The following is a 15205-nucleotide window of genomic DNA, read 5'->3' as shown; positions in this document are numbered from 1 at the left end:
TTAACTTGCCAGTTTTCATCTACTACGAGAACAAAAAATCTTCTGAGTTGACACATAAGCCATTATTGCCAAGACAAGCCAGAGATGAACTGAGAGTTCTCAGCCTATAAATCCAGCAGCTATGGATTGCCAAGTAGTTATTTTTATATTCATATCATTTTCATAAATCAAATCTGTATTTTATGCACGCATCTTAAGTGTGAGGCTAATTTTGCAATTGTTGTCGGATAATGGTAGTGGTGCAATCTATGCAGCAATTGCCGAGGGCATGATATTTACTTTCCGAACATTTAAATTTCATATACCATACCGCATTGGTTGACTCCACATCTCTCCATAGGGCATGGTGTTATTCTGCATTAAAGGGGTGCTGACTGGTTCCAGTGGCAGTAGACTCATAACAAGACACCTGTAAGGACAACGCTTATCCATAATTTTCTCTGTATATAATTCATCATTCGCGTTGTTCTTACTTCCCTCCGAGAGAGCGTTCAGTGGGCTTTTCTTTCCGCCGATGTGTGAAAAGCTTGTATAACCAATATTATTTTGTTTACTTTTCTATTTTGTAGTTTTATGTCTCTCAAGAAACACAAATCGGGTCTCGCCGACCCACTTTTACTCTCTCGCGGGTCGGTAACCACATTTCCATCCGCATGCTGTATATTTATATTTCCCTTGACTGTAATAAAAATCAGTACACTTCTACCTGCCTCTTTGTCCACCTCTCACAACTGGTAACCTCCCGGTTTGGACGGTGACCCAAGCGGTTTTGGCTCAGCCATTAAGGGACCTACTACCGCCGCTCACCTTCAGAGATCTTTAACGGACTCACACGGAGCCTCAGTATAGATCTCTGAAAGCTCCTACCGTGGAAATAACCAACGCCTCTAACGAACTAAATACGGCATACCTGCCCAAGGTGTGTTCAGCCATTCACGACTCTGTCGACCGTTTCTGTGAGAGAGGACAATGGGCGCAGACAGTACCACGCGGGAAACCCAGGCCTCCCCCACCCCAGCGACGGCCTCGGCCACAGCGGCCGCTCAAGCTGTCAAATTGCCCCCCTTCAAAACGGCTGACCCGACCGCCTGGTTCTTCCGAGCTGAAGGGCAATTCCGGATCGCGGGGCTAACGAACAAAGTGCTGCAGGCTGACCTCGTCGCAGCGGCTCTCCCGACAGAGGTGTTCGACCGAATATCTAACTGGCTGACCGGTCGAGCATGAACCGGACTTGTCACGCTCGACAAGATAAAAGAAAGGCTCGTGACAGCCTATTCCGCGCCCATCGCTGAAAAGGCCGCCAGCGCCCTCAACCTAGTCGCGAACCCCATGCGCAACGCCGACCCCCAAGATGCCTGGAACACTGTGATGGGCCTCGTCTGTCTGCCCGAAATAGGCCCCGACGGAAAAAAGAAAGAGATCTGCCTGAGCTGCGAAATATTCCTGCAGCAACTCGAGCCGGACGTCCGAAAACAGCTGACCGATGCGTACACCCTAGAGGACGACGAACTACTGGAGAAGGCCAAGAAACTGACGTTGTCGAACAATGCGCGAAGCTCGCCGCCCCCCGATCCTCCGTGTGGCCTGGCCGAACCAGAGAAGGAAGTAAGACGACGACGACCCAACGCAAGAGATCGGCGCCGTATCCCAAGGGAAGTCCTCCCACACGCAGCGAGGTGAAAACTCCTGGTGCCGCTTCCACCGGAGGTTCGGGAGATTCTCCAAGAGGTGCGAAAGCCCTTGCACCTTCCAGCAGTCAAAAAACGGCAACGGCAAACAAAAGCAAGGCCGCCCGTGGCAACGGCCTCGTCGGAACCACACACCGTAGGGTTCTACGTCCGCGACGCGATCTCCGGCCGGAGGATGTTGGTGGACACGGGGGCGATGCACTCGATATTCCCGCCGTCAGGAAAAGACCGGTAGCCGCGAGCCCGACAAAACAACCGCCCTCGTCGCCGCCAAAAACAGGGACCCCACATCCGTTCCTACGGCACGAAGCCCCTCGAGATATCCATCTTGGGGCGAAAACTACGTCTGGGAATTCACAATCGCGGACGTCAGGATCCCGCTACTGGGGGCAGATTTCCTGGCGCAGAACAGCCTCCTGGTGGACGTGGGCCGCAAATGCCTCCTCAACACGGGGACATGCCTTTCCCTTCCACTGGCAGCAGGCCCGGGCGCCCCTACAATTTGTACCATCGCCCCCCACAAGTACGGCAACCTCCTGCAGGAATTCCCCGAAGTCTTCAAGCCGGAACTTCGTCAGGCGGCAGGGACGCCGCCCAAGCACGGAATATTCCACCACATAACCACCACAGGCCCCCTGACACGCGCGAAGTTCCGACGACTCCCTCCAGGCCGCCTCCAGGAGGCGAAGCAGGCGTTTGCGGAGATGGAACGAATGGGCATCTGCAAGAAAGCGTTGAGCCCTTGGGCGTCGTCCCTGCACATGGTACAGAAACCTGACGGCACCTGGAGGCCCTGCAGAGACTACAGGAGACTCAACCTCGCTATAATCCCCGACCAATACCCCTTGCCAAACATGCAGGATTTGACAGGGGCCCTCCATGGGGCGAAGGTCTTCACAAAAATGGACCTCTTAAAATCCTATTTCCAGGTTCCAGTGCACCCCGAGGATGTCCCCAAGACTGCCATCATCACGCCTTTTGGCTCCTTCGTCCTCCATTACTCAACCTTCGGCCTGAGGAACGCAGGGGCCACCTTCCAGCGCCTGATGGACAGCATCCTGGGGGACCTGCCCTTCTGCGTCTGCTACGTCGACGATATCTTAATTTTTCCCGCAGGTCCTTGGAGAGCACCTACATCACGTCCGAGCGGTCCTGAAGCGCCTGCAGGAAAAACGGGCTGGTCGTCCGTTTCGACAAATGCACCTTCGGTGCCGAGAAGGTTGGACTTCTCGGCACGAGATCTCCGCGGGCAGGTCGCTGCGCCCCATGGCCTAGAACGGTAGGCGCGGTGCAGAAGTTTCCCACCACCAACCACGGTCAAGTCCCTGCAGGAGTTCATCGGAATGGTCAACTACTACCGCCGATTCATCCCCGCCGCCGCCCGCACCATGTCTCCTCTAACACAGGTACTGAAGGGGAAACCAAAGGCCCTAACGTGGGACGCCGAACAAGAGAAGGCTTTCAACGAGACAAAGAGGGCCCTCGCCAGAGCAGCGACATTATGCCACCAAGACCCTACTGCACCTTTACGCCTCACCACCGACGCCAGCAACGTCGCCTGCGGGGCTGTCCTCGAGCAGATGGTCCAGGGCGAGCCCCAGCCACTCGCCTTCTACAGCAAAAAACTGTCAGCCGCCGAGACGAGGTACAGCACGTTCGACCGCGAACTCCTTGGCTTGGTGTACAAGCAGATGGCGCCATTTCCGCTACCTCCTCGAGGGCTCCCCCTTCACGATCAGGACAGACCACCTCCCTTTGGTACATGCCTTCACCAAGGCAGGCAATGCTTGGTCAGCGAGACAGCAGAGGCACCTGGCAGCCATCGCGGAGTTCGGTTGCACCATCCAGTACGTGCCTGGCGAGAAGAACCCCGTGGCAGACGCCCTATCGAGGATAGAAATCAACGCCATGCATCTCGGGGTCGACTACGAAGACCTCGCCCGGGAACAGGCCGCCGACCGGGAGACCGCCGCATACCGCACAGCTATCACTGTCCTTAAGTGGGAAGACATGCCCTTCGGACCCGCAGGCACGACGCTCCTCTGCGACATCAGCACGGGCCGCCCGCGCCCGCTGATCCCAGCCTCCCGAAGGAAAGTCGTGTTCGACGTCATACACGGACTCTCGCACCCCTCGGGCCGGACGACGATGCGCCTCCTGACGGAGAAGTTCGTCTGGCATGGAATTCGGAAGGACTCCCTCGAGTGGGCCAGGACCTGCGTGCCTTGCCAAACTAGCAAAAATCAGTCGGCACAGAATCAGGCGTGGGGGAATTTCCGCAGCCGAAACGAAGATTCGGCCACATCCACATAGATGTCGTTGGCCCCCTGCCCCCGTTGGAAGGCGCCAGATACCTCCTGATGGTAATCGATCGCTCCACCAGATGGCCCGAGGCAACGCCGATGTCGGAGGCAACCACGAAAGCATGTGCCGAAGCACTCCTCGCCAGCTGGGTCAGTCGATTCGGAGTGCCAGACGAAATCACGACAGACCCCGGACCAGTTTTCCTGTTGCAGTTGTGGACTGCCCTGGCCCGCCTAATGGGGACGTCGCTACACGCCACCACCACCTACAACCCAGCAGCTAACGGCATGGTGGAGAGAGTCCACCGTTCGATCAAGGCTTCCCTGATGGCGCGCTGCACCGACGAAAATTGGAAGAGCCAACTACTGTGGGTCCTCCTCGGTCTCAGGACTGCCCCGCGGGCGAACGGCGAGGCATCACCCGCGGAGAAGGTATACGGGGAGCCATTAACAGTCCCTGGCGAGTTCTTCCCGACCAATGCCGACGACGCTGACGTCTCCATCGCCATGCTTCAGGAATCCGCTGGGAAAGTTCAATGCCCTGCGTCAAAACCTTCTCCGACGGAACCAAACGTTTCCTCCCGAAGGCCCTATCATCATGCAAGCACGTCTTCGTCAGGGACGACGCCCGCCGCCCGCCTCTAACGAGACCCTACCGCGGTCCCTTCCGCGTCCTTACGACGCACTGACAAGGCATATATCTTATCCATCAACGGTCGCGAGGACTGGGTCACAATCGATCGTCTGAAACCAGCCTTCATCATGGACGAGGACCTCGCAGACGCGGATTCCACAGGGCGCCTCAATCTTCCTCGGAAAGAAGCGACTCCTTCGATCGCCAAACCTCCCGGCTGTAAGCCGCGGCCGGCCCTCGGAAGACGGTCGAACCCCCCCCCCCGAGGATCACCTCAGGGGAGGCATCCTGTCCCCGGAAACTCCCGAGGATCTACCACAGCAACTGATATCGCACACCCGAGGGCGCCTCCGCCGCCCAGCTCGCTTCCACGAGTGACAACCCGAAGTACAAAGACGTCAGCCAACAATTATACCTAATTATTGTCTTGGGGGGGGGAGTATTTGTAAGGACAACGCTTATCCATAATTTTTTCTGTATATAATTCATCATTCGCGTTGTTCTTACTTCCCTCCAAGAGAGCGTTCAGCAGGCTTTCCGCCAGTGTATAAAGCTTGTATAACCATATATTGTGTACTTTTATATTTTGTATTTTATGTCTCTCAAGAAACACAAATCGGGTCTCGCCGACCCACTTTTACTCTCTCGCGGGTCGGTAACCACATTTCCGTCCGCATGCTGTATATTTATATTTCCCTTGACTGTAATAAAAATCAGTACACTTCTACCTGCCTCTTTGTCCACCTCTCACACACCTATTATAAATTGTAGACTTGGCATCAATGGAAAATGACAATTTGTCCAAAATTGCATTTTCCTAACTATACAAACCTGAGGTCCTTTTTACATAGAAGGTACTAGCGGCAGCTGGATAAGGTCGTAAGCTTTCGAACAAGGGGTTCGGTAGTTAACTGCTTGTCCGACAGGCGCGCGCGCGCGCGACTGGGAGGTAAACAAATCACTTTTGCTTTTGGCCCAAGCAAAAACTGCAGAGTGAGGGGTGGCATGAGGTGGGACTATGTGTAAAAGGACCTCAGGTTTGTATAGTTAGGAAAAATGCAATTTTGGACAAATTGTCATTTGTTCCGACACGGCATACAAACCTTCGGTCCTTTTACAATAGGAAGACTCACGTTCTTGGTGGGAGGAATCTGAGTCTTTTGTGAACAGACTGGTGTTCGCCCAACCTTGAATGCCTCCCTGGTCGTAAGAGCGAGGGAGGGATCCAAGCCTCTGTCCGATTGATCGGGGTGTGCACCGCAGGATCAATGGTCAGACCTCTGGACCAAGTACTAAGAGAGAGGCAAGCGTATCTCTTCGTACCAGCAAACAAGAACAAGTTCCTATTTGCAAGAGGCAACATAAAGTTATGGTTTGTCTCTTGTTGGCATCCACTTCCTCCCCCTTGTAGGAGGAAGTGGTGGGAATATTCGCTCCCATCCCTAGTGAAAGGGATAGGATGGGGCTCTGTCGAGTAGCTCACCGGCATCTCGTCCTTATCCAGCAAGGTGATGACCGTATCCCTCTACCACAGGTAGAGGGGGAGAAAAAGATAGGAAGAGAAGCCAGTCACTCTCTCATTCACTTATCTATTCTTACAGTCACACCAGGACTCGATGCTGTTCAGTACCTGGCTATGGGTCTGGGTTAGCTACACAACGTGTTGAGCAGCCACCCACGGGTCCCAAGGAAAACGATCCAAGGACCTGTGGGCAATATCCAAAAGGTAGAAGGAGGTGCCAGTGGTCTGGTTGTACCAGACCCCTGCCTTCAGTACCTGCGCCACGGAGAAGTTCTTGTGTAACTCGAGGAGTGTACTTCTAGGTCATCTTGGTGCTGACGAAGAGTCTTCAACACTCAGCCTGGGATGTCGAGTTTCTTCAGAAAGCGCGGTCGCGCTTTCACAGGACAAAGCAGCATCTCCTTCGCATCGAAGGCGGTGAAGTCCATTAGGGAGGGGATTGTGAATGACTCTAACCGATCGTCAGGAACCGAAGGGTTCTGAGTCTTCGCTACGAAGTCAGTACGAAATCGAGCGTCACGAATCCCCATCCCCTGGAATGCTTGACTTCGCAGGAAAGTGCATCATGCCTTAACTCAGAGGAAAAGAAGGGAAATGGTTCGTATGACCTATCCCTCTTCTCGACTTCGGTGATGTCCTGTACCCATACTGGTCTATCCGTCTGCAGCGAAGTGTCTCACATTCTCCTATCCCCAAGCAGTGAAGTTCTTCTTCTCGGTAGTGGATAGGACACCGACACTCAATGGTGGGTGTCGATGGTATGGGTACTGTGACAAGCCGTTAGGACGAAGAAAAGACTGTTATGGAACAACCGAACTAAGTCCACAGCGAAGTTCGTAACAGACTTGGGCGCTCTGACAGCTGCCGACTGACTGCGTTCGGTAGGAGGCAAGTTGTCCAAGCACCCGAGCAAGTCACGTGACCTTCGCCTTTAAAGGGTTATGCCAAGAGACTAAACAAATAATTTGTTCGTCACCGATGCCAGAAGGCGAGGTGATGATTCTCTTAAGGCATGTGCCCAACAGGCGAAAGTCAATTGCCTTCTAGAGACCGAGGTCCCTGATGGCAAGATATCTCATAGTATAGTTGATTCTCAGCAAAGGAGAAACAACACTATGTGTCGTTGAAGACGAAGGTGTACAGACAATGCAACCTACGTCTTCACAGCTGAACCGAGAGAAGGATTCTCAAGATTCTGAACCTGTGCTACAAAGACTGAGAACGCTAACCGCTATTCATTGCTGTCCGGTGAGGATCGTAGTTGCAATGAAAGCGGAGCGCTTTTCAGTAATGAAGACACAGGGAAATACTGCCTGAAGAACTGCTTCTCATGGGCTGAACATTGGAAGTAGAGCTGTCAGGTCGGAGAGTAGGCGATGTCTTCTGACACATCTGTGATCGGGGCGAACAATGAATAATTGCACACCTACGAATACGAGATATTTTGAAGACAAACTCAGATGTCTGCAAAATCATTCGCATTATCGCGGTGCGATGCAGCGGGAGAACTAGTACAGACTTCTGTACCGTGCGGTAACAGAAAGATGAAAGAGTCCAAGAGATATCTCTGTTGAAAATTCTCGCAATGTCGAAGGCAATGAAAACGAGCGTCACAGCAGTAGATGGTCCTTCATTATTGCGAGAATCCCCGTTAATCAGAGACCTAAGTCCATGATTGTTGGGCAGAGATACGGTTCGGTAGTCAATCAAACCAGGGGAGAGAGAGATGTAACTGACCGTGCATCTCCGAGACCTAGCTGATACTGAGCTGCTATCAGGCAGTCCAATACGCAGTAGCTCTCGGTGACTCGTCATCCTGAGTTGCCAGGTAATCCATTATTCCACGAAGGAATGCGTTCAGCTAGAACCATCGAGCATAAAGAATACGCTCGAGCAATTATATTAAACGAAACGGATTTCGGTAATACAAAAGCTGATTTGGTGTTGTCATGACAATACCAAGTATCTAAAATCGAAACTGATAACTGCTGGGAGGTTGCAGGCAACCCCGAGTTGCAGTTCAATTAAGATACAATTCGTCTCGGTCACAAACCGTAGAGTTTTAACTACGGTATGCGCCTACCCCCCGGACAATTCAACTGTTAAAAGAATCATGTCGCGAGGGTAATATACGTAGTATATTTGTAGGTTCTGTACCACGACCTCCATCCTAAATTCTTTTCCCCTCGAGGAATGAGAATAAGGATTGGAGATCGACCAACTTCGTTCTCTAGTCAAGAGAGTGAAGGAGAAGTCTTTCCCAAAGGAAAGCTTCAATGGTGAACAGAATACCGAAGACGATAGTTCAAGCCAAACTGGAAGTTCCCGTCCGTTCTTCTCTATTCCAGGTTAATCGCCTACGTGAGATACTCTTCTTTCAGCAGCAGTCTTCTTCAAATGCTAGAAATTACAGGAATTAGAGCATAAGCGAGGTTCCCGATATCGTGTAACAATTATCGGGGTGGATTCTCGCTCACTTTGGACCGTGGTCTCGCCTAAGGTTTTGATGATCGTAAAAAACTCGAACACTCTGAGTGCGCTAGAAATTCCGTAGAATTCTAAGCACTCTGCGAAACCCCCACCGACCTTCGTCAAACGATATTGGCTGGTGGTCCTCTCGATTCCCGTAGAAATCGAGAAAGGGGCAGGATCCCTCCTCAACGACCGGGGCTTACGTCAGGTAGGACCCGAAGTCCCCCCGGGTAGCGCAGCCCCTAACGTGGGATCTTACAGAGAAATCTCTGTAGGATCCCTCCCCTTTCCCTCGTAGCCGTAAGGAGAGAGGGAATGGGGAGGAATTGGATACTGGCTCGCCTTCCCAGCGGAAGTAGCAGTGAAGAAGAAAAAAGGAGACAGCCATCGCCTTACGGCGATGGCCTCTCAGAGCCTGGGAAAACGTATGTCAGGAGAAAACGTTTCCCGAGGAGGGTTACGAAACTCATACTGTAGGTAAGGGTCTGCCGCCACTGTGAACGTTGTCTGGGTGGGGCTGATCGACACCTGACAGGAGAGAGCCGATACCGTCCTCCGACTCATTCCAGTCCTCGTCGAGGTCGAAACCTCTCAGGAGGACCGAAGGGGTATTTAAATACGGTGTCCGAAGATACGTAAAAACGCCTCTGTCGCAGTAGAGGAGGTGGAAGTAGCTTGTTCGACCGGTGCCAGAACTTGAGAGAGCCTTCTTGTCCGGAGACGAGAGACTACCTCCTGGTTCAACACCATCGGCAAGCTCCGATCGCGGCAGACCCACCGTCGATTTGGGTTCCCTCTCGGGCCCCAAAACGACTCAAGCCGAGACGTGGCTCTGCTGGTGGTGGGAGCGGCGATCCTTCCCCGAGGTCGTTGTGCTGACGAATCAGCACCATAACCTCGGCAAAGTTCCTCTGGATCTCGGCAGTCACAGCATCTTGCAGAGTAGGACCGTTAAGCCCTTCGAACAAGAGCATATTCCGAGAACCTTCCTCCTAAGAAGGGGGAACAGCGACAGCCCTCTCGGTCTTCTCCATCCACTTGCGCATACGTCCTGGCCGGTCCAAGAACCGGTGCCTGGCACGTAGGGCGTCGTGGTGTGATCATGAGGGGCGCACCCCTCACGATCACTCCTCAATACCTCGCTCCTCCCGGTGTAACCCGAGGAGGTTGAAGGTACGGGAGAGGCAGACCTGACGCTCCCTCCTCGCTCGCTGGCAGAACCAGCAGGCTTGGAGGGCTGCAGGCGATCGTCAACCCGCGGTGGCGATCGAGCTGCAGGCCTGGTCGAACCGCCTCGCTGTGGAGAACGGCTGGAACTGAGCCAGCGGCCCCGATCTCGAGTGTCAGAAGAGCTGGTGCTGGTTGCCGTACCCGATCGCTCTCTGTGAGAGCGACGGTCAGGCGACCTGCAGGCTCCACTGTCACGGTGAGACCGGTGCTTGTCCTCACGGCACGTCACGTCGCTGGTTGGTTCCAGCCGTGGCTGGCACCGGCGAACGGGGGGACCTCTTCCAGCCTCAGCCCGTGGCCGGTCGTGGACCGTCACGTCCCCTGGGTAGCCAGCTGGTCGCCGCGAGAGCGAGAGCTGTCAGGTGAGAGTCGCGTGAAGCGGCTGTCACCAGTCTTCCGCTCCGTGCCGTGAACCTGACGCTGAGCGGGCTCAGAGGTCTGGTTCCTGGCTGCACGGTCGCTGGTAGGCGACCGTACACTCGGTACCTCAGTTCGCAACGAGAGGCCGAGACGGACCCTGATGCAGTGGCAGAACCACTGACACCAGGCGAGGAAGTACCGGTGTTAGCCGGTACCCCTCTGGTCCCCGTAGTCTTCTTCCTTGCGGAAGAAGAGACGGGCCCCGCTCCCGAAGGAGCAGGAGGACCAGCGGAAAGAACCCTCCCAGTCCTACCGAGGTGAGACACGGGTCCCGACGAAGCTCCCGAGGGAGACTTCTTAGGAGGGAGGAGGCAACCTTCTTCTTCCTCGGCTGTGAGCCTTAGAAGTCGAAGGGGAAGAGGCGGCAGCCGACGACGATGAAGAAGATGAAGACGACGACGACGACACCTTCCTCCTCTCTTCGTCGTCAGCTTCCTCAGGACAGACGTAAGATCTGCCATCCAGGGCGGAGCCGGGGCTGCTGTAGCCGAAGCCACAGGGCCCGGACGCACTGTACAGACAGACCAAAGTCTGGGGTAGTACCACCACGACAGGGACGCGTCAGCAGGTATGGGCATCTCAGGAACAGCAGGCACAGCCAGCACAGCATCGGCAGGGACAGCCAGCGCAGCAACGGCAGGGACAGCCAGCGCAGCAACTGCATGGACAGTCAGTACAGAATCGGCAGGTACGGCAGGCAGCACCGGCAACACAGGAGGTGGAGCAGCAGCCAGCAACATCCTGGTACCGGCGGCAGGTCCAGGGGCGAGCTCTAGGGCAGCAGAAGTGTGGTCGCGGCAGCGCGGCAACCACGAGCGGCGGCGGCACGCCCCCCTCTCGGTACGGCGAACGGCACTTCACAGCGGCTGTAGGCAAGACTGTTACCACGTGAGGCGAGTACACCAGGTGAGGAGGCACGTCGTCACCTGGAGTCGATATCGTTGTCGTGGTCACCACTCCATGGGTGACCGCAGCAGGCCCAGACATAGAACCGCCGCCCCTGGACACTAGGCACGCCCTGCAAATCGAAGGACGCCCATACCTCACCAAGTCCACCCTCGTGGCAATAGCACCTGCGGAAATAAACAGTAGTAGTGATTAGTGGGGGGGAAGTCCCCTCGCGCGGGGGGGTGAGCCCCACACCGAACGAGCGGAAGACCCCGAATACAATTGTACATCGGGCACCGAGCGCCCTCCCCCGCGCTCGACGGATCGGGCGAGGGGAAGAATAACGCAGATAACCTTCCCCCGAAGGGGAAGGGCCATCTGTGGGAGCTTAGAGCGGGGGGGGTGGGAGGAATTCTCGTTCCCCCCCACCCTGCACAGCACCCATGTACCCAACAATAATAATAAGAGCCCGAGAGCAATCGTGCCCTCGGCACCGATGCAAGGGCAAGAGGATCAATTCCCTGACTGAGCGGAACTTGAACCAAAATAAATATTGATGCAATCAATAATAAAAGGAATAACATGAAAAAGAATCTTGCATTACGATTCACTTCACAATGAATAAGGGCTCGGAGCGAGCGCATTTGCGCCCTCGATACCGAGCGCAAGGGTAAAAGGATCCATTCCCGATTATGAACGGAAACCTTGATTCATAATAAATTGATGCAATCAAAATATATATGAAAAATGAAAAAGAATACTGCGCTTGCGATTTCACTTCATACAAAATAAAAAGGGGAAGGATCAATTCCCGGGAAATAGCGGAAACATTGATCCAAGTAAATAATGCAATCTCAATAAAATATGAAAATGAAAAAGAACTGCACTTGCGATTTCACTTCATTCAATAAAAAGGGGAAAGGATCAATTTCCGGGTAAGAGCGGAAACTGATCCAAAATGAGTATTGCTTCAATCAAAATAAATATATGAAAATGAAAAAGAATACTGTACTTGCGATTCCACTTCCATACAGAATAAGTTTTCGTGCCGAGCGCATTCGCTCGGCAACGAGCATACAGGTAAAAAAAAAAATAAATGAAAAGGGCACTTACTTACGATTTTCATCTACACATTTCCAACCAAAATATAAGCTCGGAGCGAGCGCTCTCCCGCCCTCGGCACCGAGCATAAACAATACGAGGATCATTTCTGGGAAAAATGAATTCTCGCACTTACGCCCTTCAGTCCCGGCACTCGGGTAATCAGAGGGCGTGGAGAAACCAAGATCCTTTAATTCACAATTGAATTCAATGGAAATAAATATGAAATGATTGTACTTACAATTCAGTTTCACTAGATAAATAGAAAAAGAAAAACACACCCATGCGAAAGCAACGACGATGAAGCGGGCAGAGAGCGATGATACACGTCTACAAGCCAGCAGGCCGAAAGCAAAAGTGGTTTGTTTACCTCCCAGTCGCGCGCGCACGCGCCTGTCGGACAAGCAGTTAACTACCGAACCTCTTGTTCGAAAGCTTAAGACCTATCCAGCTGCCGCTAGTACCTTCCTATTGTAAAAGGACCGAAGGTTTGTATGCCGTGTCGGAACAATGATCCATTTCATGGTCTTGACCTCATCCTTAAACTCTCTGTGGTCTGCCATGCTATACATACTACTATAATTTGATGTTTCCTGGTGAGGTAGACATCGTCACTGGGTGCTAACATACATTATTATGACTATACTGTTGGAACTCGCTGAAGGATTATGTAGTGCCTATGTATGATTAAGAATGACACCAAGCAACTGAGAGAAACCAATGGAAAATTGGCAGACACTGCCCTATTAATTATGTTATACTGCATTAGCTATGAAGCTTATTTTACTGCATAATTGAAATTAGACTGAGATTAAATTCTTTCCATCTTTATTGTTCATATATTACTTAAGAATGTTATAAAATTCATACATGGGTACAAAACCTATTCAACATTTAAAACAACATTTTTCTCTAAAAGACCTCAACACAGAAATTATTGTTTCAGCCAAGTTTAGCATGCTTGCTAAACAATAACTCTATAAGTTTAGTGTGCTTGCTATACAACTTTGAATCTAAGATTACATCTTAGATTATATTAAAATCCTCCAGAAGACCAGATGCTTTCTGAAGCAGAATAGTTAGATCTGAAATATGTCTGCGAATCTCTTTATGCCTTTTGCTTAGCTCCTCTCCTTGCAAATCGTCTATTCTATAGAGAAGGTCAGAGATGCCAGGAAACCCTGCTGCAGCATAGTTGTCGAACTGGCTTGGTGCAAATATTGCATGTCTGAAAGTATAATAAAAGTATAAAAAGTAAATATTTTATAGAACTATGGGACAACTGCCAACATGTTGAAGCTCAAGTTAAGATTCCACAGACACTATTACATTCAAATATATTATCCATGACTCGGATGCATTTACATTCTGCCCAGACTTAACCTATTTATTCAGTAGGCCTTTGCAAGTTGCTTGTCATAGTCCCAGAGTCAGTGGTAAGCGATTTTTATCTCTGATTGCCCTTTGTGAGGTTACAATTCATGTTGCGATATTTGTTCTGGTGTCATTTTACTGCTGAATATACGTATGTGCTTTATTATTGAATGTGGAAGAAAATGCAAAGCAATTGAGCCAAAATATTTTGAAAAAAAATTCTATGCTGGTCTGTGAAGAGAAATTCGCCTTAAATAAGGGAAGAGATATATTATTTATTTACCACCATGTAAAGCTGAAAAACTTCAATCCAAGTGATATATATATCCTTACTGTTATTCAGGTCCACTATCAAAGGGAAAACACCATGATTTTTCCTTGTACTCTTGGCTGAAAATTGGTTAGCACTAATTTTCTTTGATAGATGTGTTTTAAGTTAATGTTCACTGTATGTACAATATGATTATTTTGCTTCTTATCTGAAACTGAGTATACTTAGTTTCTCAAATACTACTGTGTGAGTGCTTAAGTCACAAAATATGGAAAATTATCATACAACTGATAAAAAAAATGGTAAGCAAAGATGGCATGGATAAGGAATAACAGTATGGATGCAGACTTAATCTTCTGAGATTGCAAAGATGTAATGCAAATTACATCCCTTGAGATTGAGAAGTCAAATGACATAATCCGCAGAAAGAATTATATGTTATGATATATCAATTTGTCGAAAATTGTATTTTTCCTAACTATACAAACCTGAGGTCCTTTAACAATAGGAATATACTTTCGGCGTACCTGGAATTACGGCCGTTGAATTTTGAACAAGGTGGTTAGGCAGTAACTACCGTGGGGCAGGCTAGCCCGGATGTAAACACTCCACTTTGCCTTTTGGCCCAGGTTCAGATTGAGGGGTGGCATGAGGTGGGCATATTTGTTGAAGGACCTCAGGTTTGTATAGTTAGGAAAAATAAAATTTTCGACCAATTGTTATTTGTTCCGATACGTAATACAAACCTTTCGGTCCTTTAACAATAGGAAGACTCACTGATTGGTGGGAGGAATCTGAGTGAGCCTTTAGAACTGACTGGAGTTCTGCACACCTAGGCTGCTACTCCTAGTCGTAAGAGCGAGGAGTGCCCTGCTGCCTCTGACAATTTGATCAGAGTATAGGAGCTGCGTGATCAAGAGTCAGACTTCTGGGCCTTTTCGAAATGAGTGAGGGATCGTGACTCATCCAAAAAAGGGCTGTGAAGAATATTGGCGTCAGAGACATTAATGCAAAGTTCTGGGAAGGGTTTGTTTCTATGATTCTGATAAGAAACATAAAAAGGATGCTTATGTATAGGCTTACCGCATAAATCGTCCGACCAGCCAGTGTGAGTTTGAGTCCTATCCTCAACTTGAAGGATAGGAATGGAGAGACGAGGCGAGGAAGGGGGAGAGCCAGTCACTCTCGCATCCTTCTTACCTCTACAACTGCACACCATGAACGAGATGCAACTTGTCATGTCAAGGAGCTGGGTAAGCAAACACATCTTGCAACCATCCACCACTGGTCCAGGGAAATGAG

General features: G+C 51.0%; 2 protein-coding genes across 2 annotated transcripts in view; both read right to left on the bottom strand.

The window, feature by feature from the left end:
* Positions 1-12599, bottom strand: part of LOC135218474 (N-acetylated-alpha-linked acidic dipeptidase 2-like) — a 93018-nt gene extending 80419 nt beyond the window's left edge. The window contains exon 1 of the mRNA XM_064254800.1: positions 12540-12599. The gene's annotated coding sequence lies outside the window, so the exon portion shown is untranslated. The remainder of the gene's footprint in view (positions 1-12539) is intronic.
* Positions 12600-13069: 470 nt separating this feature from the next.
* Positions 13070-15205, bottom strand: part of LOC135218473 (N-acetylated-alpha-linked acidic dipeptidase 2-like) — a 37898-nt gene continuing 35762 nt past the window's right edge. Inside the window, exon 18 of the mRNA XM_064254798.1 lies at positions 13070-13486. Coding sequence (XP_064110868.1) covers positions 13285-13486 — 202 coding nt within the window. The 3' untranslated portion in view covers positions 13070-13284. The remainder of the gene's footprint in view (positions 13487-15205) is intronic.

The sequence above is a fragment of the Macrobrachium nipponense genome, chromosome 9 (genome assembly GCF_015104395.2).
Source record: "Macrobrachium nipponense isolate FS-2020 chromosome 9, ASM1510439v2, whole genome shotgun sequence".
NCBI lineage: Eukaryota > Metazoa > Arthropoda > Malacostraca > Decapoda > Palaemonidae > Macrobrachium > Macrobrachium nipponense.
Note: the sequence above shows the minus strand (reverse complement) of the source record. Positions and strands in the feature narration are given on the sequence as shown.